Source organism: Electrophorus electricus, chromosome 15, assembly GCF_013358815.1.
Source record: "Electrophorus electricus isolate fEleEle1 chromosome 15, fEleEle1.pri, whole genome shotgun sequence".
Taxonomy (NCBI): domain Eukaryota; kingdom Metazoa; phylum Chordata; class Actinopteri; order Gymnotiformes; family Gymnotidae; genus Electrophorus; species Electrophorus electricus.
The window spans coordinates 5673303-5698800 of record NC_049549.1 but is presented as its reverse complement, the minus strand read 5'-3'; the positions used below and the strand labels follow the sequence as shown (position 1 = coordinate 5698800).

The window sequence follows — 25498 nt, the reverse complement described above, 5'->3', positions numbered from 1 at the left end:
CGGTGAACAATACACTTGGATTGTATCCTAATCATAGAATTTGTAAACAAAGTCAAAAGCGTTACTTTTAAGGCATGTTAAAATAGACTGAGAGCAAAAATCCATTTATTCTGCCTGAAAAGCAAACGTACTATATTCTTCCTCTTTTGTTTTTGCGCTATATGTGCATAATCCCACTTCGAAACAGCCATTTTTACAGGAAGTCATCTAATTCGGCTTTTCCACTTTGAGATGGGTCCTGAACGGTTACATTTATGTGAGGTGATGGGAGGGGTCAGGCTTTCTTGGAGAGCTGGGTGTGTTTATACTTGTTTAAAAAATATGGTATGAATCTGTCTCAAACCACCGTAAGTGGTTTGAGCAAATGGGATAAATCTTTTTCAGTGAGTGCTTGTGTTTGGAGTGTTTACCCTTGCTTTTTTTATGTGTATAATCCATATCTGGAAGTAATCCTCACATCGTACTGGTAGAGCAGGTAGAACATGGAGCTAGTAACAGCAAGGTTGTGGGTTTGATTCCCAGGGAGCACACCTTTTCTCATACTGATGAATATCTAAGTCGCTACAGGTAAGATCGTCTGTCAAATACCGTAAGTAATCAAGGCCAATGACCCAAACCAGTGCTGACAGGCCTTATTGTTAAGAAAAATCTCTCCAACAGATGGCGCAAGCGCATAATATTGACAGTGAATTTGCCATTCTTGTCCAAATATATTTTTGTTTTAAAATACGTATGTTTTATTCTTGTCGCCAATATAGTTTATTTGGATTCAGTAATTAAATTAGTTTTCATTTTATTCATCTTAGTTACATTGACCTAACTAACAACTAACAAAATCAGTAATTTACCCAAGCAGAGTGTGAAGTTTAAACTAAATCTCTCCTAGAAGGCCAGCACGGGTAATCTGTAAAATATATATATGAATTTGTATCTCATGCTAAATTATGATTGTGCTGCAATGGGATATTCAGATAAGTAGTCTTCTATTGTAGTTTTAGCTCAAAACACAGATTATATAATCGCTCATGTCTCATTAAACCAGATGGGATCTCTGTGAATGTTTAAATGTTTAGGTTTTTTGTTTGTTTGTTTGTTTGTTTGTTTTGAATATCACAAGTTTTAATTTCAATAGTGCAATCTGTAATTAATTGGACAAGGACAGTTTTTTTTTATTGTTTTGGCTCAGCATTCCACCACTTGAACTTTTATTAAGACTCATTACTGAACCTACTAACGAAAGTTAAATGGCATTTTCTTTACAGTAAACTCTCATACCAACTCAAACATGTACGTACAATGAGATTCAGCAAATAAAATACACAGTTTGCTACACAGTTTGCTACAAATAATATCTCTGCTGTTTATTCTTCTGAATGTAACTGTAATATCAAGGTTATTAGTAGACACATAAAACCCTGATAATGCGGTTTTAATCCTGGACAGATGCAGGCACCTGGCCTACCATTTGCAAATGAAAATGAGTCTTACCATCAACCCATCATTCTCACTTCCTTTTACTTGCTCTCTCATTCTCTCCTTCTCCCTTTATCTATATCCTCACCCCTGCCTTAAAATGCTTGTGCAATACCAGGGTTGGAGAAGGTGTATTCTCACTGGCAGCACAGGTCAAACTTCAGGGACAGTCACCAACTGGTCAGCCAGAGGTCAGGAGGGGACCAGCAGCGTAACCAAAAGAGGCTGCATGACTCTGAGCCATGTGTGGTTTTGAGGCACGTGGATGCCCATGCAGAACTGATTTCAGATTGAAGAGGTAGAGTGGATCTGTTGTTTGGGGCACTGACCAAAACAGGCAGGGAGTCTGCAGTGTTAAAAGGCTGCAGAGATAAAGCCCAACACATTAAAGATGCACAATTATTTGGCATGACCTCTTCCAGTGTGTTGGTGTGTGCACCTAACATGTATATCAATATAACATTTTTACATTTTACATTTCTTGGTTGAACTTTACAGTTCTTTTTTTTTTTGTTTTGTTTTTTTTTGTTTTTTTGCAGAACCTATTTCCAACAGTATCTTTCACCTATATTGCTATGATCTTAAATTTCACATACTTGTTCACAGACTTTTAAATTGTTGGTATAAGATAAAAATGGAAAGCTTGTGTTTGTTCTTTTTTTATCATTTATAGAGAATGCATTTTGTATGTCTTAAATCTAAGTACATTTGTCTGCTGCAGGCTAATGTATTTTTAGAAAAATCCTTGAATCTTATGACAAATGATTTTTTGTGTAATAGGAACACATTTTGTAGAGCATCTTACTATTGTTGCATTTTTTTAAGATAGGTTTCCTACCACTATTTTTACCTGAAAAAATGCTGTACATTCGTAGAAGGTGGCTGAATGCCTAATGGATCAGCACATAGCCTGCTGACGGCCAAGCACCAACAACGTTCTATTACAGTGACCTAGTTTCTCATGACATTAAGGCAATGGACCTCATTCACCGTGGGGAGAAGCTGAGTGCAAAGAGGAGATGAGGGCGGAAGCTTATATAAATGTTTCCGTCATTGACCACAGCATTGCACACCATGCTGGGGGTTAAAGGGCAGTACAGAGCTGTTCATTACCCAGGCTTCCCCCGTGAACTGCTCACTAATGGATGCCATGACCTGGGGGATTTACACATGGGCATGAGAAAGCAAAGAGAGTGAAGAGTGTTCCACCACATGTTACTCAGATATACTGATAGTTGTAGGAAATAGTTGAGTTTGTGTGTGTGTGTTTATAATATATCAACCAATGCATATGAGGCATAGAAAATAGAACGTAGTCCTGGAATATATGAAAAACTGGGTATAATTTCAGAGGTAATAAGATACCTCTCACATGGAACAGTGTTACAGAGTCCACCACAACTGGTGACCACTATTTACTAGCTTCAGTTTGTAACTCAAAAATCTATTTTTTGACTAATTTTACATGAGAAACTGTCTTGTTTAATTTAGACACCATTAGGTACACTAATTGGTGAATGGTGCTCATTCAGCTACCATTTGTATGAGTTGCTGAAGTTCTTATAATGATTACACATTAAACGATGCATTAAATAAAGTGTAATTGTTTTGTCTAGGCCCTTTACCCTCAACTGGGTTATTGAGATGTTACACATCTCATTCTTCCTTTCTTTTCATCTACAAGGCACTATGTCTGTGGTGGCGTTCAGATATCCAAGTCATTTAGTTTTTACATAGAAATATATTACATGGGCTGAACTTGTAATATAAGCCACTTCAGAGTTGTTTCCTCTGTTTCTGGATTCTCATGTCATATCTACACAGAGGGCTCTGGTTTTCTTCTTACACATTTAAGAAGAAATTAATAGATTTATGTGTATATATAGAGGCATGAATGTGTTAATAAGCTGCATTTTGATGATGATGATGATGTGTGTGTGTGTGTGTGGTTTACACAAAGAAAATACCATCTACCTACTAAATATATGGAATGTCAAAATTTTAAGGCCTGTCTAAACAGTTTGTTGTGTTTAGACAGGCCATAAAGGTATGTTGTAGGTATGTTGAGTGCATTTTCCTGGCAGTCACCTGCTAGGATTTTCCACTCTCACTCTCAATGGCAGTTTTTGGGGAAGGTGTAAACAACAGAAAGATACACAGAGAGGGACACTATGACTATAAGCTATAAGAAAAATGTCCAAAAAAATCACCTGATTATTTTACACCTCAACTCCACCTTTATTTAGGACAAACAAATGCGCACACACTCACATTGACTGGCATAGTGTTTCACTTACTCCTTGTGCCAATGCAGGATGGCAGCATAGTTCATTTGATGTGAACCAAAACAAAGATGTTTGAACCCCAGACTCCCATGGCGCCCTGCATTGGCACAGACTGAACACATGGGGTAAAGTAGGCCATATTGCTGCAGGCTTAATAGCCTCTTGAGATGTTGTGGTCTGTTTAAAATTTGAAAGGCTCTTCAATCTGTCTTTCGTAGTGTCAAAGTTTTATTTTAAAGCAGCTTTTTCAAACGGTGTGGGAGGAAAGTGAACATCAGAACAACAGAGAAGAGAAGACCATCCTAATTAATATGTATAATATAGAGGACATAAGTATGTGATGTTGAAGGATATTCAAATGTACACAGATATAATCACATTGATCTTAAATGTGACTAATAGTTATAGAGGACAAAGTGAGATATGAAACTGATGTGTGCTGGAAGAAAGAGCAGTAGAAATGGATTCATTCGAGACAATTGTATTGTTTGAATTGACAATTATATTGCTTGATCTGAGTGCAGCATTTGACACTATATATAACAACATTTTAATAGACCCAGAAATGTTGTTGGGATTAGGGGAAGTGCCCTTTCCTGGTTTAAATCTACCTAGCTGGTTGCTACCAGTTTGTTAACGTAAATGAAGACTTCTCAGCATATGACAAGGTTAGCTATGGTGACCCACAAGGATCTGTTCTAGGGCCTAGCCCTTGGTGATATTATATGTAAACTCTGTCCTAGTTTCCACTGCTACGCTGATTATACTCAGATATATGTCTCAACAAAACCAGTGGACATATTTCAGCTTAATATTATTGATGAATGCATAAAGGACATCAGACATTGGATGTTGAGAAACCTTCTCTCACTTAATTGTGACAAAACAGACGCACTTCTATTAGACCCAGAAACAGCTAGTTCCTCACTCTCTAATTACTCACTGAACCTCAGTGGTGTCACAATCAATTTTCCCTAACAGTTAAAGTGCTTGGAGTTCTTGGATCCCAGTCTCTCGTTTGAAGCTCACGTAAATAATATTTCTATGACCAGCTTTCTCCACCTTAGCAACATTTTGAAGATTAGGAACCTGCTCTCCTCACATGATGCAGAAAAGCTATTCCATGTATTTATTACTTCAAAATTGGACTAGTGTAATACCTTACTATCAGGTTATACTACTAAGTGTCTAAACAAGCCACAGTTAGTTCAAAATGCAGCAGCCAGAGTTCTTAGTAGAACTAGAAAATTTGATCACATCACTCCTATCTTAGCTACTTTACATTGGCTCCCAATAAAATTTCATATTGATTATAAAATCGATTCTAAAATTACCTACAAAGCACTGAATGGTCTTGCCCCACAGTACCTTAGAGAACTCTTAGTGTATTACGATCCACCATGTCTGCTTAGATCAATAATGGACGTCCTCTTGTGGGTTGGGTCTCGGACACATGCACACCTCGGGACAAGACTAGGACCTCTAGAAAGTTGGACTAAACATTAATTGCTTATTTCATTTTTTATTTATTTTTCTCTTTATACTGTTGTTACTGTGGTGTCCATTGTTGGCCAAAGGAGGTTGTGCCCCCCTTTGAGCCTTGGTTTCTTTCAAGGTTTCTTACCCACCAGTGTAGGGAGTTTTTCCTTGCCACTGTCGCCCTTGGCTTGCTCACTGGGTCTTGGACTTTCGTAAAGCTGCTTTGTGACATCTGTTGTAAAAAGCGCTGTATAAATAAATATCGAATTTTGAATCCAAAGTTGCAGGATCTTCATTAGTACCAAGAATAAGAAAATCTACCATAGGGCACAGAGCCTTTTCCTATAATTAGCTCCCACACTATGGAATAACCTTCCTGTAAATGTTTGAGATTCAGACACATTCTCAAAATTTAAGGCTAGACTAAAAACCTATCTGTACAGTCAGGCATTTTATTAACTACTTCCCATTTTAGGTAAAAGTGTAGATCTGGGGGTCCATGAGCACTGAGAGTTATGGCAAACTGGGTGTTATGATGCTGTCCCTTCACCTCTCTTTTGTCACTCAAGTTTGTTGACTGGGAGTGGCGGAGTGCTGATGTTCCAGGGTGCCCTCATGCCTGTGTTTCCTTCTGGCTATTTCCTTTCAGCTGTGCTGCCATAGCTACATCTGATGGAGTTCATCACTGCACATTATAGTTCCCCAATTTACACACCCTCATACTTGGATATGCCTAATCTAGTCTCTCTTTCTGCCAAGATACACCTACCCCTGATGTTGTGATGTTACTGAGCCTGTCTCAGCTACCATGGCTACTCCTACCACCCCGATGTCCCTTCCTGTAGCCCACCACACCACCACCCTAGCCAACTTCTCCATTGCCCTTAATGGACATTCTCTTGCAGGAAGACACACACACACACACACACATCAGGACAAGACTACAACGTCTAGAAAGTTAGACTCAACATTAATTGCTTTTTTTTTTTTTTTTTTTAATTTAGTTTTCTCTTTAAATTGTTATTGTGGTGACCATTGTCAGCCAGACGAGGATGGGCCCACCTTTGAGTCTTGGTTCCTCTCAAGGTTCTGCTCTAGGGAGATTTCCTTTGCCCATATCACCCTTGGCTTGCTCCCTGGGGGCTTGGACTTGGACATTTGTAAAGCTGCTTTGTGACATCTGTTGTAAAAAACGCCATATAAATACATTTTGGTTTAATTTTTGAAATTTGAATTGTATATCCACTTAGGCTGTGCTCAGTTGAAAAGCACCTACATTTCACTACACTAGTGCTCTTCCTATCTACCTGATATACAAAATCATGATTAAGCAAATAGCACAAATACATTAATGTAAATGACACCTCTGGTGCCCTATCATGGATTGGTACTATGTCTATGTCTTCCTGCCTTGTGCCCTGTGCTACTGGGATAGATCTGTTCCCACGTAACCCTGCAGTGGATTAAGAGATTCATAAAATTAAAGAATGAATGATTCCACTGGGATGTGCAAGTAAGAAGCTGCAAGTAAAATCAAAATGACCATCAAAGCAGTAGATGAGGCATTGTTGGACCCTGTGCTCTTCTATAAGATACATACATATATAAACACAGATGGTCTGGAGAGGCTTCCCATATACATCTTCACATGTAAAAACAAACTGGTATAAGTGGTTCTGCAGCAAAATGTGGATCCTACATGCTTGTCTCCACTTCATTATTATTGTTTTTGGCCATTTTATATCCGTTGTATCGCTTTTCTGATCCACTTCATGAAAAAGCAGCAGACCCAAATAACAGCTGCTTTGAAACAATCTTGATTACTATCCTTGTTACACAGATGAGGTACAAGTTCTAAAGGAGCTGTGGTCTAAGAGCTCATCAGGGCTAAATTGGACCAGAAAGGTCTACTTTTAACTTCCAAGGTAAAGTTCTACTTAAAGTTCACTTGTACTGTGAAGATAAAAAAAAAATGAGCTTTGTTGCAGATGGTTCCTATCATGGTTCAATTTAACAAAATTGAGTTCAGTTTATTGAGAAAGATATGTGAAAACACCTTAAATAGACTCTAATCACTTGTTCATTGATATGTAGGTGTGATGAAGCAACTCACACTGATCTAACCCAGAACAGGGTGTGCAGACCCAATTTAATTTGTCCTAACAATTAACAAGCTTTATTAGCCATGAAATATTCTCTCCCCCACTTGTAACAAATGCTGTGCAAAAAAAACAACACAAAAAAAACTCTTTTAATAAAAGGAATAATAACAATAAAAGGAAAATAAGAAAAGAAGAGGCACTAAGAGACAAGACATGATGTAGGCTTTTGATAAGTAAAAGAAAAAAAGGAGTCCTCAGCATAAACATTTTATATATAGTACATAGGGAAGATGCAATAAAGCACATGGCCCCAGTTCCCATTTGGCATTTGCAGTCCTCAGTTGTGTCCTTATTATAACAAGATAGTCATGTTATACAGCAATTCCAGAAAATGACAATGAAGTTGAGTAAGACACCTGAGTGTATACCCCTCCTTTTTACTAGCCCCTGTTGGAATCTTCTAATTACCTAGTATTGAGTTTTTCATCAGCCTGAGAGCACTAAGCTACACTGAATGAACTGTGAACTATTAATTCTTACTATGCCTTTTATCTTCTTTACAATAAAATATCAGCTTCAATAGCACCAATAACCAAATGTTATCATACTAAAAGGTAGAGGACCAAGCTCCAGGGCCAGCACAATGGCACTTAAACACCTGTACCATCAAACCAGTTCTGCTCACTACTCTGACAGAGTCTCTACAGAGGGGCTCCATTCATTGCTTTCGGGGTTGTAAATCTCCATGGTGTTGAGGAAGTTGTTACCATCAAAACCCCCAACAACGCACACAACCCGATTCAGCACCGCTACACCCGCGTTGCTACGTGCAGTAGTCATGCTTCCCAGCATCCTCCAATCGTTACGGGCCGGGTCATAGACCTCAACGCAGCGTAGAGCATGTGAGCCATCAAATCCTCCCACCACAAACAGCTTTCCTGTAAATAAACAACCATGCTAGTTAGCAGGATCCAACTATTCCTAATTGGAGTTTTAGACACAAAAAAAACCTCTCCTTGATGCCACAGAACCAAAACAGTTGCGGTTGATTCCTCACCCTCATGCACAGCCACCCCTGCCCCCCTGCGGGCCACGTTCATAGGGGCCACCAGGGTCCAAGTGTTGTTCTCAGGGTTATACCGCTCAACCGAGTTCAGGCAGTTCCACAGTTCGGCGCCACCAATCACATACACAAAGCCATCCAGCTCACATACAGCTGCCTGGTGTCGCCCTGAGTAATGCAGTGTCACAGAAAAAGATTGCACATTTAGAGAACATTAGAATTTCTGAGCTATCTCCTTTAAGGCTCAGCTCAGCTACCAATAATTATTATTTTGCTTAAAAACATACGGATGTTGAGAGAAGCACATTTAGTCCAGGCCCTTGACAATGGGTCAAAGGAATCACAGTTCTTGAGGCCTTTTTGGCCACAGGGGTCTGAACCTCCCACCACAAACAGTCTGTTGTGCAAAGAGCAGACACCTGCAACCAACACACATACAGTACAGATTAATACAATTTTAGCACCACACTTGAGATTTAAACCAGAAACAGGTCAAAATCCCTGCAGTTCAACAGCAATGTGTTTAATGCTGAACCATACAACCCGATTTCACTTAACTTCCCAGATTAACAAATCTGATGTCTGGAGCTTGTTTGGTATGTTTTGTGTCTTTCAAGAACAACTGAAACACAATTTACACTGAATTCTAAGAAAGTGATTCATAAATTGTCTTTCTAAATGTCTCAAAGAAATAAGATTTTCAGACTCCATGAAAACCCACCTGCATTACAGCGGTTTGTTCGGAGCTCTGGAACTCGTGTCCACTCATTAGCCCTGGGGTCATACGTTTCCCCACAACTCAGCTCATCTGAGTGACCATTGGAACCCCCCATTACATACAGCTGGCCCTGTAGAAAGGAACAGTCTATTTAGCCACTTACAAACATGCACATACGCACGCACGCACACACACAGCTTTAGTAATATTGCCTCACCATCAGGACTGCCATCTGGAATCGTGCACGAGGAGTTTGCATGGGAGCGATGAACGTCCAGCAGTCCTTCATTGGGTCATAACTCTCGACAGTCCTCAAGCACTCCTCCCTGTTGTAACCACCTGGATATGGACAAGCAGGAGGAACTCTAGTCTGTGAGTGCTGATTTGAACACTCAGCTTGACTGACCAGCCAGATATTTGCCTTACTTTCCATTTTGAAATCCATATTAATCTAACATGGATCAGTGCCTCATGTTTACTGACCCACACAACCTCCATCTGCTTAATCACAACCAATAATTCAAGCATTGTTTAATTCCAATAGTGGTATATTCCAGCGCTACACAATTGTTTTCATAAAGTGCTTATGCATCTAAGAAGTCAAAGCATATGTGCTAAAGTGAAAGAAACACTAAAAGATGTTTTTGGGAGCCTAAAGAAAAAAAAATGAAATTAATAAAAATGTCCAGTAATGCTAGGCAACAGGTCTACCTGCAGCAATGAGCCTGCCGTCCAGCTTGGCAGTGCCCAGTCCTGAGCGGGCATAGTGCATGGGTGCAAGAGGCGTCTCACAGGGCTCGTCACCCCGGGACTCCAGGCTGCGGCTCTTCTGCAGGCAAGGTGTGGTGGTGGGCGAGCTCTGGGGGCTGCAGCGCTCGTGCAGTGAGATCACACACAGCATGCCCTTCAGCACGGCCAGGCACACGTATGTGCCGTCTGGAGCACAGCAGACAGGCAAAGCGAGTTGGATATCGTCAGGCAGATTCTGATTTAAATCCACTTCATGTTAATTACCTGAAGTGAATTAGTCACGCTAAAAGCCAGAAAACAAATTGTTCAACACTGTTTGTGCAACACAGTTTGACATCTGATTTTAAATTTGGGATGCTTTGGATAGTCATAAGCAGTTTGGAAAAGGAAGGCAAATACAGGAAGTGTGGTGACTCACTGGAGGTTTTCTCAGAAGCAATGCATTTCCACTCGTGCTTGCTGAGCTGGCCGATGGGGCTGGAGAGGCTGCAGGAAAAGTTTGTGCTTGCCTGTCTCTGAATGCTCTCACGAGGAGGCTTAATCTGCAAACATTAGGACAGGCCAGCTATAACCAACTGGAGCCTAACTGCTAGATTAAAGGTTGACTGCTAGATGAAAAGATATAGCTGGTCCCCCCCACCATTTTTTTTTTTTTTTTTTTTATCATTTTCAAAAGCGCTGTACAATGACAACAGAAATACCATATTATAGATCTATGTACAAAGGCTGGCCCACTCTAGGGTCCAACCTGCTCCCCAAAGCCCCTTTCTGTACCTGAACAAACTGGGCGTGGTCATCCTCTGGTACACAGGCCCCCAACAGCTCCTCCGCTGCGTCACCGCTGTGCAGTCTGTGATCTGCCGAGTAGTAGAGCATTTGCACCTGCCAACAGCAATGAGACTGCATGTGGCCGTTTCTCTAACGAGATCAAAGCTGGCACTTGGGCCCGGTCGCTCGAGGCGTCTGGCCCAGCCAATGAGCCAACCATCATCAAGAACTGAGTGCAGACAGCATGATGGGACTGGCAGCATCATTTGTGCCAAGCGTATCTGTCAAATCAAACTGATGGATGCAAATGATGCTAGAAGGGAACATGAAAGAACAAAACAAAACAAAAAACTTGGCTGTATCAGAAGGGGGCACAAAAAGGTTCAGTGCTTCCAACTACACTGAAGACATACTGGAACACAATGTGGCTTTCAACAGGAAGACCCATTACCGGTAAGGACATGGTAGTTCTCTCCTTCTTCAGACTGCAGTGCTTTTGCTGGGCTATGCTTACTAAGCCTAGAGGAGAAATGAGGAGATGGATGGGGAGGAACAGATATTAGAGCAGTTTTTAAAAAAACTGCATCACCACGAACAAGAAAAAACCCTGCAGAATAAGGGACAAGCAGCAACATCCAGTCATGCAGGAATCCATTCATGTAGGAGGGCAAAGAGCTGGAAGAGACAGTAGTTTAAAAAAGGGACATGGTTCTTTCAGGCCATCTGTAAAACCCTTCAGTAATTCTATATTTTAAGAGGTCAAAGCAAGGTAAATCCATAAGACTCAAGCTCATGGAAAAAATTAGAGGAAAAAAAAAAGTTTGATCCTTAAACAGAAAGACAGAACCTAGAGCAAACAAAGGATGATCAGAATTCTGCGCACATCACATATTCTGGCACATCACATGCTTTCAGAGGATTCAATGCTGACATCCTGTCTTTACATAGGATAAATTGCTGCAACAAACTGGTGACACTGTCCAAATAAACAATTGCAAACACTCCAAAAATCCCAAATTGGTGCCTGAACATTTTAGAGGCTGGCCAAAACAAGCCACATATTTATAGGTGTTGTATGGGTTGCATGCGGTGTAATAGAGGGCGAGGATGCAATATTCACCTCATCCATCAGCTTCTCCAAGGGCTCTCCAGTCTCCCATAGGCTGTGCTGAACCCAGTTTATCACCTTCGAATAGAGCTTGCCGTTACTCGGCAAATTCAGGTTCTCTTCCAGCATCACCTCCAACTAGGAAGTACAAAAAAAGGGTGAAAATATTTAGCAAAACAGTATGTGACTGGGTGTGTGCATACCTAATTCAGATAAACCATAGGCATTAGCTACGCACACTGTAGGGAGATTTCAGAGTTACTGTATGCTCAAGTAGAGAACAATACTCCTCCACATGAGTGATATGTTAAAGGAAGTTGTCTTTTTCAGCAATCTCCAGCAGGTGCTCCTTGATATAAGCATCAATATTACCAAGTGAGCCATTCCAAACTAACCTTAAGACGAGGGAGTTTAAGGAAGTTGTCTTTTTCAGCAATTTCCAGCAGGTGCTCCTGGATGTAGGCATCAATATTACTAAGCAGATGGCCATCTCCCATGCTGCTGGCAAAACTTCGGTAGGCGATGGCACTTTGACAATCCATCTTTGACAACAAGTAGTCACCACAGATCTGAGCATGGAAAAGATCAACAAAGCAGTATTAGGAAGACATTGATATCAAGTGGTACCTGACAGAAAACTGAAACATTCTCTCAACTCTGACCTGTTCATATCCAACAGTGGTGTCAAGCTCACCTGTTTGACCCTTTCCATTTTCAGCTTTTTCGCTGCTGAGAATACATCCTGTACGAGATCTCCGTCAGCCTTGAGCCTGTGGGGAAAAAAAAAAAAGTCCTTTACATGATGGGAGAGAGACTTGTGAATGCCAAATGAACACAGTAAAAGGGAGATGTTTAGGTTTAGGATGATTGGTTTAGAGTATGATTGCTTACTGTGCAGTATAGGCATAGCTGAGCAGGATCTCCACAGCCTTTGGGTTTAGGTCATCAAACTGCACCAGGGAAACACCTCCCCGATGCTCCGCCTCACTGTTGAACACCTCAAACAGGTAAGGGCTGCAGCAGGCCAGCACTGCTCTGTGTGCCATCAGCTCATGACCACACACCTGACCATTGGCAAAAAAAAAAAGCAGTTATGGAAACACTGAAGGTAATTATCTTAATGTTGCTTTTGATTTTCACAGTTGCTTCCTTTACCTGCAGCCTAACATCACAGAATTGGCCACTTTTACGAAGGGCGTTCATCTTTGCCACAGTGGAGTCAAGAAAGCTCTCATCCTCAAACATCAAACAACCGTTGGGAATCATTGTGATGGGTCTGCATGGAAAGGGGAACATGCTTCATCAAAAAAATGACCTGCACAACAAACAGATAATCCATAATGAATCCACAGGTACTTACCAAAAATGCACTTGCTGAATTCTATATAGATTAGCTACTTGCTTGTGAAGACACTGATAATTCTCTTGCGGAGGACACGGGAAAAGCAAAGGTTGTCGTTCAAAAGCGGCCTTGGCAGCAGCACTTCACAGTCGTCGTTTTGAGGAAACTCCATAGGCTAAAGAATACATTTGTTCAAATTTGAAGATGCATAATGACGTGAAAATACAAAAAAAAAAACCTTTAAGGAGATAATATAACTGTTGGAGGTTTCATATTTTAGAGTTGACGTTAATTATTAGATTCCGTTATCCAATTAGTTTTAATACGTAAACACCGCTGACAAATACTGATAAGCACTAAAGCTATAACATTCGATTAAGCTCAACTAAAAAAAAATTCCGTAATTTTTTTGGTTTGACCTAGAGCCCGGCCAACACGTTACGCCCCGGCCAACACGTTACGCCTCCTCATCCTCATGTGTGAAAAAGAGGAGGACTAGTTATAAAAACCCGGCGAAATGCAATGTGATAGCTAACCCAATGTTATTATTAAACACAACTTATGACTAGTTAACCTAGCTGGCTATCACAAGAGCTTGTTTTTATTTTCCAATTGTAGGACGTGCTAAACAAATGACCATCTTAGACTTGAGCTAAAGGGAAACCAAGCACAAAATGTTTTCGATAGCTAGCGTTAGCTAGCATAACTAAATAGCCAGCAAGGTAGTTAATAAATCAGTGGAAAAGCGATATATTTAACCCAGCTAGCGACTAGCGATTCGACTAGCTAGCTAATGATGGCTATCTAATTTAGCTGGCTAGCTCTGTTAAATAACCTTAAAATAGCTAACCTAGGTAGCTAGTAAGCTACTAATAAATATAACCGCTAAGTTAGCAAAGCCATCACAAACTGCAACGCATGTTTAGTTAAAGCTAGCATTTTTAAAATAGTTTAATATCTTACCGACTATCCCTGACCGTTACAGACGTCAGCATAGCTATCGTGATAATGTAGCTTCAAGTAAGTCCCAAAAGCGCTAACCTAGACAGTGAGCTAGTACGCTAAATATCCGGTGGACACGTTATCCGATCCCCCCAACACAGACCGGACTTTCCACAAACGAGGGAGAAGCCAAGCGCGCGCGCGTTTAGCAAGGCTTAAACCGCCAATGACGAACGCGGGAGGAGCCTTCAGCGATGCCGCGTGCCCCGCCCCCTTTTAACGCTACTTTATCCGAGTCTTATTCCGGCTCTCCGTTACAACAGTTGTCCTTGTCAACTGAGTAGAGCTCGGTATTGTTCCATTTCCATTTATAAAAACTTACACACAACTAGCGTTCCTAAGATAACTGTTCTTACACTTTAAGCTTTACAATGTTGTCAGCTTTGTTGCTTAGACTACATGTGGAATATTTTAAGGATTTTCACATTTTATTAGTTATGCTGGCCTGATTGAATGGAATGGAAATCTCCAGGCACATTATCCCGTACCAATGCGTCAGGCCGCATGCACAGCACATACTCTCAAGTTACCTGTGCGGAACAGTGTCTGTAAATATTAATACTATGCAATTTGAGTTTATTTCCAAACAAGTCATGATTAACAGCATGTATTGGTAGGCTCAAAAGTATGTCAAAGTGGCTATAAAACTGAAATGATTGACAGACTTCCAGCAATTTTAGTAGAAGGAAAGGGAAATGACAACACTGCAGTGGCCAATGGTTATAATTATTTTTTTTTTTTTTTTTTTTTTTTTTTTTTACAAATAGGCTACAGTTTTTTGAATAGATAACATTATTAAATTGATCCCTAAAAAATATCTTAATATATGAAAATACACTTTAAAATGACATGGGTTACATTACACTCATATAAAGTTTATAGAAATGTCTCTCTGCTTTTCATAGCTGGTTTCTTGTCAACTCAGTAGGAGATGACAAGGTACAACACAAATTATATGAAAAGGGGGAGCCAGGACAACAGGTCATCATCCTCATCACCCCCGAAATTGGGAACCAAGACCCAATGAACCCATGCACCAAGCTTAAAACCAGAGATTGAGATTGAGATCATGGCTAAATAACACTAGTCGTAGCAGGCTACCAAGACCAAGTAAACCTGAAAGGCCGCTGGAAGATGTGAATTTAACACTACGGAGCAGTAAGGGTCTCAAGATTGAAGAGCTGGACAGCTCCAGACCACAATATGGTCCAACAGGACTCTAAAAAGTTTCATCAAGAAAAAAAGGGAGGCAACCCTAGAAAAAAAGGGGGGCAACCCTAGAGGCCAACTTCAAGCCAGTAACATGAGCCACTAACAAAGTGCAGGATTTACCAAGGAGATGACTTGTCCCCTTGGTAGTTCTGCGTGGGCCTGAACTCCCACTCATCACAAAAGGTGGCTATGGACACCGGCTATGGAATGGAGCAACCATCAACCATGATGACATCAAGCTATATTCCAGAAGTGAACGAGCCATCGACTCACTAATCTAACAACAGCGGAAAGTCAGAGGGCATCATGCTACCAGAATATAACAGATGTGGAGGGCAGCTACGAGTACCCTGGAATCACACAGGCAAACGGGAATGAGGAAAAGGACAGAAGGAAAGAAGCTACAGCCAAATACCTACAAAGAGCCAGGCAAATCCTGAGAAGTCAGCTGAATGGGAGAACAAGACCTGGGCTATCAATACCTATGCTCTACTAGTCATCAGATACCCCACTGGCATACTAAACTGGCCAAAGGAAGAGATAGAAACCACTGACATCAAGACAAGGAAACTTCTCACAATGCACTGAGGGTTTCATCTCAAATGCAGCACTCTGAGACTGTACACTAAGCAGAAGAAGGGGAACCAAGGACTAGTGAGCATCAGAGCCACTATCCAGGATGAAACAGCCAAGATCCAGGAGTATATAATACAATAGAGGCTAGGATCGAGCACACCAGGTAGGACCTGAAATGCTAGCTGTGCAAAGATTCCCTTGAGACAATCCAGTACTTAACAGCAGTATGCAAGATGCTAGCAGGCAGGGCATACATAGAACACCAAAACCAAGTGCCTGGCATAGTGTACAGGAACATCTGTGCTTCCATGTTCCCAGACTAAGCCGTTTATTTATTTACCTTTTGGCTCAATTTAAATCAATATTCTTCTGTTCTAGAGAGGTTGCCACCATGGTTAGGCTGTCTTCATGTTTAGGCACAGAGGACTCAGCACAGGATGGGGTATAATCTGGATCCTGGATGACATCGTCGTCATCAGATATGTCCTCTTCATGTTGTGGATTTGTCTGCCTGGCATTCTCAACCAAATCAATAGGAGTCTTTATGGCATTTTCTGCTTCATCTGAAACAGACTCTTGGCCTAGTACATGCTGCCTCATCCCTTCCATGACAGTCTCATTGTCATCTTCCATGGAAGAGGCATGTTCAGTGTTGAGTAATTCTCCTTAAAAATAAATAAATAATTTGCTGTTAAGCTATATCAAGAACATGCTTGCAAGCTGTAAAAACAGGTGCACTGTAATACTGCTCAAATTATTTTAGTAATTATTTATTTAGAATTACTAATACTATGTTCAAGATTTATAAAATTTAATGTGGAAAGAAATATAACTATGCATGAAATACAGAAAATAAAGTGTTAACAGAAATCCTATCACTTGTCAGAGCCATAGATTCTGGAGACTTTCTATTCTTTGCTAAATGCTAGCTTGATGGATTTAGCTAGTTTACTCACTAAAAATGCTGGCTAAAGAGACTGAATAAAAAGATATATAACTATGCAATATTTATAGTATTATCAATCTTATATGAAATGTCATCACTTACCAGTAGGGGATGAGTCCTGAATCATGGAAATAACTTCATGGGCTATGTAGAGTTTTGTCCTTTTTAGAGCAGATGCCATTTTGAAAAGTCTCGAAAAAAGTCATATTGTCTTTTGACTTAGGCAAAATAAAATTTCCCAAGTCACACTCTTGACATAGGCCATTATATTACAGGGGTAGAATCACATGATCTGTTAAACTGAGGACATAGGCGATTTTACCAAAGGTGGCCAGCATGGTGAGGAGGTGATTTAGGCAAAAAAAAATCATTTTGGTCAAAAAATGACTTAGGCCATTATTTTAGGAAGGTGATATTATATAATACAGATTCTTTACAAATAATACTCTCACTCTCCTAACAACACAACCCCCATAATTATTCACGCTTTCATGTCACACTAGGACTTGTTGTCTCTGGGTTTAGGTTTGGGTATCATGAGTTGTCATATTTATAGGAACACAGCATAGAGCAATCAATATAGAATAATATAATTGCAAAATAGAACAATATAATTGCTGCTTTTTAAATATCACAACCTGGATAATGTATCCAGAAGCTATAATGTAAATGAAGCAATAAATATAAATAAAGCCATAAAGTTACATTCATTCAAGTAATAACTGGGTATGATGTTCTGTAATTAACTCATACAGTCATACAGTACAACTGGATGACAGTTCCTGTTATTTTTCCATTATTTCTATGCAAGTGCATGTGGTAGGCCTACTAAAAACAGTCATCTGTAAGTACATGAGAATCCAGAACATTTTCTCCTTTAAATAATATGACTGGAACTCATGTATATTCAAGAGAGTTGCCAAGGTAATGGAGTGCTAGTGCATAAAATATTTTTGCCAGTGTGTTTTGCCTGTGAATCTTCTGTATAACTCAGTGTATTTCTACACATTAGCCTATCTGCCTGGAACAATGATTGGATGATATCTATGATCTGGTATCGGTAAGCACCTTAAGAGAATACAAAAAGAAACACTGAGTTCAGGGCCACAAAGCAACAATCTTTGACAGATTTAATTTCATTTTTTTGTACTAAACTTATCATTTTTCAATGTAAGTCTGCTTAAATGTAAAAGACGTTAGCCAGTTATGTACATGTTACTCTGTCTACATGACAAATATCCAGAGAGTAGTTTGGCTGGTTTTGTTACGTGATTTGTGAAGATTGCTTAAGATAAACTAGGCTTAAATCTATGGATGAAGTTATTTTTCTCTTCTGTGTTTCCATGATGTTTCCATCTTGGTTACCAAGCTAATGCAATCAAAACAATGGCTAAAGCCTCTACAAAACAATAACTATCCCCCTAAGGAGCATGACAGTCTGAAAAAACCCACTGCTCCCTTTGACAGGTGAAAGCTTTAGTATGTTTATAGTATATAGCAACCTTATAATGGAACTTTATCCTAACTCTCAAACATGACAATTAGTACAATAGTACCTTGATCTATCAAATTTTCAGAATCAGGATCTCTCAGTTCTGTTATTCAAAATTACTATGTGGTAGACACCTGATCTTTTGCTTATTACAAGCCATGGTTGTCCTTGTTGTCTTGGTTCCAGTGCTGAAGGTCACAGATCGGTGCTGGCTAGTTTCTGTTACCATTTCTATGAAATGGCCCCTTGGTAAGGACCTGTAGTTTCTGTTGAGATTTTCTAGATCTGTTTGCTAAATGAATTGCACAATAAAAGCAGGAAAATAAAATTCATAAATATGTCCTACTTGTATTTGCCAAACACTGACTAAATTAGAAAAGAAGTGTCAGATATACATAGAGGCTTGGTTCCAGAACACTGACCTCATTTCTTATCAGCAATAGTCTGTCCAAATAAAACCACACATTCTCTATATTATAAACAAACATATGTAATGTGATATTTTCCTGCTAACGTCTTCTTCCTCTTATTTCAACGGCCTCGTAGCTTATTCTTATAGTTATGCTGGAACACTCAGTAAGGGTTAACCGCCAACACCTCATTCCACACTTGTAAAATCGATGTTTGTTAGGTCTGAACCCTACCTTGAAAACGACATAACCCTGGTAAACAGGCGCCATCTATCGTTTCTGTACCGCAAGTATGTAAAGGAATTCATATCAAATTGGATTGCAATCGCGATAGTGGAAAAATGTGAAATACAATGTGAAATACACGATATTAAAGCAATGTTGTTGTGCTTTGTTTACGTTTCAGTGTTTACCGTTTCTCAATAAATTGGTCAAACGACGTAAAAACAATATAATACAGGTTTTGCTTTTCATTCTGTCCCGAATTGCATATCGCGACTGAAAAGTAATGTTTGTATTGCCTTTCGGGTTTTTCCACTGCCGTGGCATTTAAACTGGGCACGAATTCCTCTTCATATCTCTCAATAGCTATCCTGTGTTATAAGCAGATTGTTAAGAATTAGCCAACTGTTTGAAAAGCACTTAAATTTAACCTAATCATTCATTTGTAAGATTTTATACTTGCAGTAGATCTGTCATGCCTTGTAATAGCACTCGAATTGCCTTATATTTTAAAGCAGTGTATTGTGTTGTATCGCTCAGTCTACGTTTCAACACTGACACTTCTTTCTCTCTTAAGGGTTTTTTGGACTCTAACCTATTTGTGCTAGCTAGCTACCTTTCTAAGTAGACATGAAACGCACTTTAAGAGAGACTGCTAAATGCCATAAATACAAACGTAAATGCTTCCTTGCTGAAAACTATCTCGACGCCCCAGTGACATTTAGTAATTTTAGTAAGCATTACTAATCCGAATGTAGACATTTTATGTCCATGAAGTGAACCAAACAAAATTCCAAGTTGAGATTTGTATTTACGTACCTAATGCAGTCAACGCATTACAGCCAATAAAATGACCAGTGGAAAGCGGAGCAGTCCGTGACACTACACTTATGTGGTAGTGGAACTGTCTGGGAGTAATTATGGGACATTTCTGAGAAATCGATAATCATACTGTCTCAAAGTCCCATTAAAAATTATAGGATTTTAATATAGATTTATGAAAATATGGTACAGAGAAATCTCTGGGAAATTTATGAGAAATCGATAAATTCACTCTATATAAAATGGGTGACGAAATGAAACTCGCGCTTTCTAGCAGCAACCTCAGCGGGGACCACTCCAGACAATATGACACTTCTCATAGACGCACATTATCTCACAACAAGCTACTGATTAGTCTAAATGTAGAATGTAAAATAACGATTAACTGGTCATACTTGGCAATAGAGATGCACATCTCACAGTAAAGAATTAAGAATAACCATCAAGTATTCAGCCAGCCTTGTATTATATTTGTATTATGTATAGAAGGAAATCTGGGGCAGCCAGTTTGAATGGGCCTGATGCTACTGATAAAATTAGTAATAGGTTATCTATAATTTATAAGCGCTATGCTTATGCGCTGGAGGCGGGACAAAACCCCCAGTTTTAGATTGTATATGACGATGAGGATGATACATATATCTAGCTAATAAGACACAAATCTTTGAGGGTCTGCAATGACCACTTCAAGGTAGCGGACTACAGCGGGGACCGTTTGAACCCTGGAGTTGTACCTACTGTTTTTCCATGGACCGGGACATTGCAAAAAACAGAGGTACAGTCTTTGGAGGTACGTTTGTTCTTGATTGACATTAAGAAGCTATTTTATAACTTAGTTTTCTGTCCAGTTTCGCTGTGTCTGTTTTGTTGGGTGCAGAACGTCCAGCTAACCTATATTTATTTGTTCGTGTACAGGTGTAGTGGCAATCGAATGCAGTCCAACGGGACTGGGGGAGCGGTTTTAGTTTTCAACTTTTATTTCGTTCTAACAGATTATTCGAGCAATTAATATAAATTGTTTGATGTCTAGACCTCGTCCTAGATAGGCTCAAATATGGGAAAAGTGAACTTTTAAAATGTTTTCGCAGGTACGAGGAACATTTTGGTGATTTTCCTTAGCTGAAAGTTATAGGTAAAAAACATCTGCAAAATGTTGCAAAATTACATTTTTCATAAACACTATTTACTTTTCCACTAGCTAAATAATTGGTTACATTATTTTTGATTGTCCCTGTAGCTATACAGGTGCACAATTTGTAAAGAAACTACCGGTTGAACCTCAGGTTGAACCTCTTCTCAACAAGATTAAATGGCAACGTTTCCTCATCATTTAGATGTAAACAAAGTTATTAAGAGCTATTTGGAGTGAAAAGCCCTGTTTTGCAGAAACTTACAGTAATATTAACAATAGGATTGGGAACCACACGTCATGATGTTTACACTACAAATGTAGCCATTTTATTTATTTTGAAACTAAACGCAAATACTTAAGTCGAACAGCTCTACAAATCTAGGGTTTGTAGTGACCACTTCACCGACAACTATTCGACACCAGTGAAAAAATGCTAAACGGATTTCTCCAAATTCCGGCTGCTAAAAAAAACTGATATTCCCTCTGTTCTGTTACCAACCAAAGAAACTGTAATCAAGGTAAGGAACGTTTGAATGAAATAAATCAGTAGCCATTAGCCATAATCTATAGCCATTAGACTATAGAAAGTAGGCCACGCAATTACTGACAGCGCGCAATAATCTCAGTTGAAAATAGGATTTTGGGGCAACACGGAAGTAATCCGTGAGTAAAACTTTATACCAAAACACGTTTAGACCAAATCTTATAACAAAACTATCGCAAAACAAAGTATCACGCATCAAGCAACGTATTTATAAGCATTTTGTGTAATAACGGAAGCTTTTAGAGCCATTAAAGCTTTGAACCAATAAATGCTTTCGACGTCTCCTAATTTTTCTAGAAAGCCGCATTTCACACCAAAACGCTCGTCAATGAATGATTAAGCCGTTTTGCAAAAGCTGTGGAGTTGAATTTAGAATTGGGTTTAGTTTGAAGTTAAGGTTAGAGCCGGTGTTAAGGTTAGATTTTAAAGGAAACCCCGAGAATTGAGCGTAGCCCTTAATACTCTATAATTGCGCCCCCCCCCCACTAAAATATATTATTAGAAATAAATTTTTATTATTAACAAATCTTCAACGTTTAATACACATTTTGACCTACAGGGGCCGCCATTCCTTTACGGGCGCAATGCATTCCGGGTCAATGAAAATTGGTTGCACTCCAGCTCGTGCGCTACCGTTACCTTGTTTTTTTTTACTGAGCCACAATATCGAAGACGTAAATAATATCGAAGTTCATTTACGCTACTTAAAAAAATCTAACACCTAATGTTGAAATGTTCATCATTATAAAATTAATCTCTATTTCCTTACTTTGAGGTTCAATCTGATTATTTCAATGCCGTTATTATTTTGAGATACTACCTCATAATGTTGAGATTTGTAAGGTCTCGTTTATTTTGTGATAGGGGATAATTAATGGATATGGGATAATTTTGAGAAAGGGATAATTCTGAGATAAGAGATCATTCTGGGATACAAGGTTTACAAAGTAAGGTGTAATTCTAGGATACGAGACCCGTGGTGCATAAGTACCACTCTACCAAGTCTCCACAGCAAACATCCTATGAATTATACTATTGTTAGATGTGTTTTTATACAGATATAATGACTTCTGCAAACTGATCTAAGTATATACAGTACCACACTGCTGCATTTGAGTGCGGTTTCCTCATCACATGTACAAGGAATGTATTCTGATCAAGTTTTCAGCTAAATAGTAGGCTAAACACTTGCAAAACTAGAAATAATAATGGGTAAAATAATGTAGTATTTGTGACATCAACACCCAGGAGGATTGATTCTCATACTGCATTTTTTTTCAGTGATTATGTTGCACTAAATTGCTTCAGTTGGCAGCTCTGAACAAAGAAAATTATTTGCCTATGCATATCTTCTGAGTTTGACATTTTGTGAATAAAAGACTCAGAATGTTCACGAGCCATTTCTGCTTAGTCTGAAGTCTATTTTTATGAGACATAAGTATGTATGCCTTGAATATGAATCGGTCCCCATGTCTGGTAGATCATCCAAAGTGGCCGTTATGCATTTTTAATGATACCTCCTAGGCAAAGACCAACTGGTGATGTGGCTTGGGTTAATAAGACAAGGCTGTATTTATGCACATGTGCACATGGTCTCACTTAATGGAGACTGTAATGGGTGCAAGTTTGGAATGTCTTTATAGTGAGGCAAAACAAAGAGCACAGTGGTGAGTTGGCCAAAAATAGACAACATTGGTGTGTCCATGGGCTGGGTGCATGGCGCGCCATGATGGAGACCAGGAGACTAATAAATAATCCCACATTTTCTCTGCTAGTTCATATATAAGTGACTTGTGTTCCTCATAGACACCAATTATTGACAAAGGTGATATTAGATATTCATTGCTAACTGTACTTTTATATCTTTGAGTGTTATGGAGTGTGGGTTTAATTAATGAAAAAGTTGCATAGCTTTCTCCAGTTTGACTGCCATATACTGCAAGAGTATTTTTAGTTGTAAAACTACAAGCCATTTAATTTTTGATCAATAGTGTTTTTCCTCTAGATTCTGGCCTCTACGCACTCTATGTCCAAGGAAGAGCATGAACCCAACTTCGTAAGTATAGCCACTTTGTTTGGCCAGATCTCTTTTCATTCATTCCCCTGGAAGACAGAAAAAAATGACAACCAACAGTGTACCTGCACTGGTGTTACTTCACTTGTGGGCACAGCCTTAGAACTGGTGAATGATGAAGGTCTCAACCAATCACTACCTCATGTGTCTGCACTGAACAGAGAGTGGTGGAAGTAGATGAATGTATTAATAATATGAGTGATATTATGATTTGGCACACAAATGAACCTAGAGGAACCAGCTGAACATTCAGCCACAGAAACTAACCTGAGTTGTAAAACTAATAGTCCACACTGAATCTTCCCTAGGAGGAGGTGGAAGTGACTTTATCCTCGGATGATGTATGGAGTGATGAGGACTATGAAAGTCCAGCGGAAGAAGAGAAAGAGAAGAATAGGAGAAAGAAGAATAATCAGGACAGCTTAGATGAGTGGGAGTCACCAGCACAAGAAGCCATGGCAGATTCCGAAAGCTCCGACCCATCCACAGATGAGGAGTACTTCGTTAACCTCGCCATCAATCGGCGTAATGCAGAGGAGGCAGGGTTGCGGCAGTATGTGTTGTGCTCAGAGTGCAGTCTGTTTGTCAGCAGGCCCACGGAGGCCAATGGCTGGAAGCAGCACGTGTGCGAGCACAAGACAAAGCTGTTCACTTGTCTGGCCTGCGAGAAAAGATTCTCCAGTACGAAGGGCCTAAAGGTGCATGCCCGCATGCTGCACGGCAACTCTGTGCATCCGTGCAAATACTGCCTTAAGCCTTTCCCGAACAGGCCCGCCAAACTGGAGCACAAGCAGACACACCAAAAGAAGCATGAGCCATACAGCTGTCCAGACTGCCCAGAGGTTCGATGACATTGACAAACGCAATCAGCATGCCAGGAGCCATCGGGGGCCCTGGAAGTACACGTGCAAGGCATGCGGTAAGGGTTTTGCTCACATCGACAAGCTGGAGAGGCACGAGCTTGTGCACACAGGGGAGAAGCCTTTTCGGTGCTGTGTGTGCATGTGCACATTCAGCCAGAAAGGCCACCTGAAGTCTCACACACGGGGGAGAAGCCCTACAGGTGTAAGCCGTGCGACAGGCGCTTCAATCACAATGTAAGCCTTAAAAGCCACATGCAGCGTTACCACAGTGCTGAGGCCCTTCATGGGAACTTGCAGGATGACTCCGGCCCCACAAGAGCAGGCAAGAAGGCACACAGCCGACCCCTGGGTCGACCCCGGCGGGCTTTGGTGGAAAATGGGGCAAGTAATGAGTTTTCAGAAAGTTATGAAACTCAGACGCTGATGGACAGAGACACCAAAGCAGCACAGGGTGATTCTGGTACTGCAGAAACAGACAAGAGAGTGCAGAGTAGACCCCGGGGAAGGCCCAGAGGATATGGAAAATGGGCAGAGTTGCAAGGTTTCAGAAGGAGATTAAACCTCAGCAGTTAAGGACAGGAATCCAGATGTAGAACACCTGGAGATGGTGCACAATGACATTTTATGACATTACTGATGTGTTTGTCAGTATCGGAGAGAACTAATCTATTTATTTGCTAATTGGCATAAAGGCTTGCATCCAAATCTTCAGTTATTATCTGTTAAAAGGTCTGCTATTTTTAAACCGTAAGTTTCCCCTCCCCCATCATTTCAAAATGCAAATAAAGTAACTTTATATTTACAGTATTTATCCATAGCGACTTACAATCATGGCTGAGCGCAACTTTGAGCAATTGAGGATTAAGGGCCTTGCTTATTGTCCCAACAGTGGTAACTGGGCAGTGGTGGGGCTTCAACTGGCAACCTTCTGATTAGAAGTCAAATGTCCAGGGAAAAAAATACACTGCAGAGCAACCGAAGACAAAAACAGCCAAACCACAGCAATAAGGTATTGGTTGAAAAAAGATGAATCTACCTATTAATGTTGTCATAAGACTTTTGCATTGTAAACCTAAACCCAACAGTATACAGTTTTGACCATTACCCTTCTTGGT

General features: G+C 40.0%; 1 protein-coding gene across 1 annotated transcript; it reads right to left on the bottom strand.

The window, feature by feature from the left end:
* Window positions 1-7246: 7246 nt before the first annotated feature.
* On the bottom strand, window positions 7247-14228 carry LOC113588335 (influenza virus NS1A-binding protein homolog B-like). Its single transcript, XM_027027470.2, has 15 exons — window positions 14052-14228; window positions 13107-13263; window positions 12902-13022; window positions 12638-12810; window positions 12441-12516; window positions 12142-12315; window positions 11759-11884; window positions 10645-10752; window positions 10289-10412; window positions 9832-10056; window positions 9338-9459; window positions 9124-9250; window positions 8690-8821; window positions 8397-8570; window positions 7247-8277 (listed from the first exon to the last, which is right to left on the bottom strand). The coding sequence occupies exons 3-15, from the start codon at window positions 13010-13012 to the stop codon at window positions 8024-8026; spliced, it is 1926 nt and encodes a 641-aa protein (XP_026883271.2). The 5' UTR covers window positions 13013-13022; window positions 13107-13263; window positions 14052-14228; the 3' UTR covers window positions 7247-8023.
* Between the last annotated feature and the right edge of the window lie 11270 nt (window positions 14229-25498).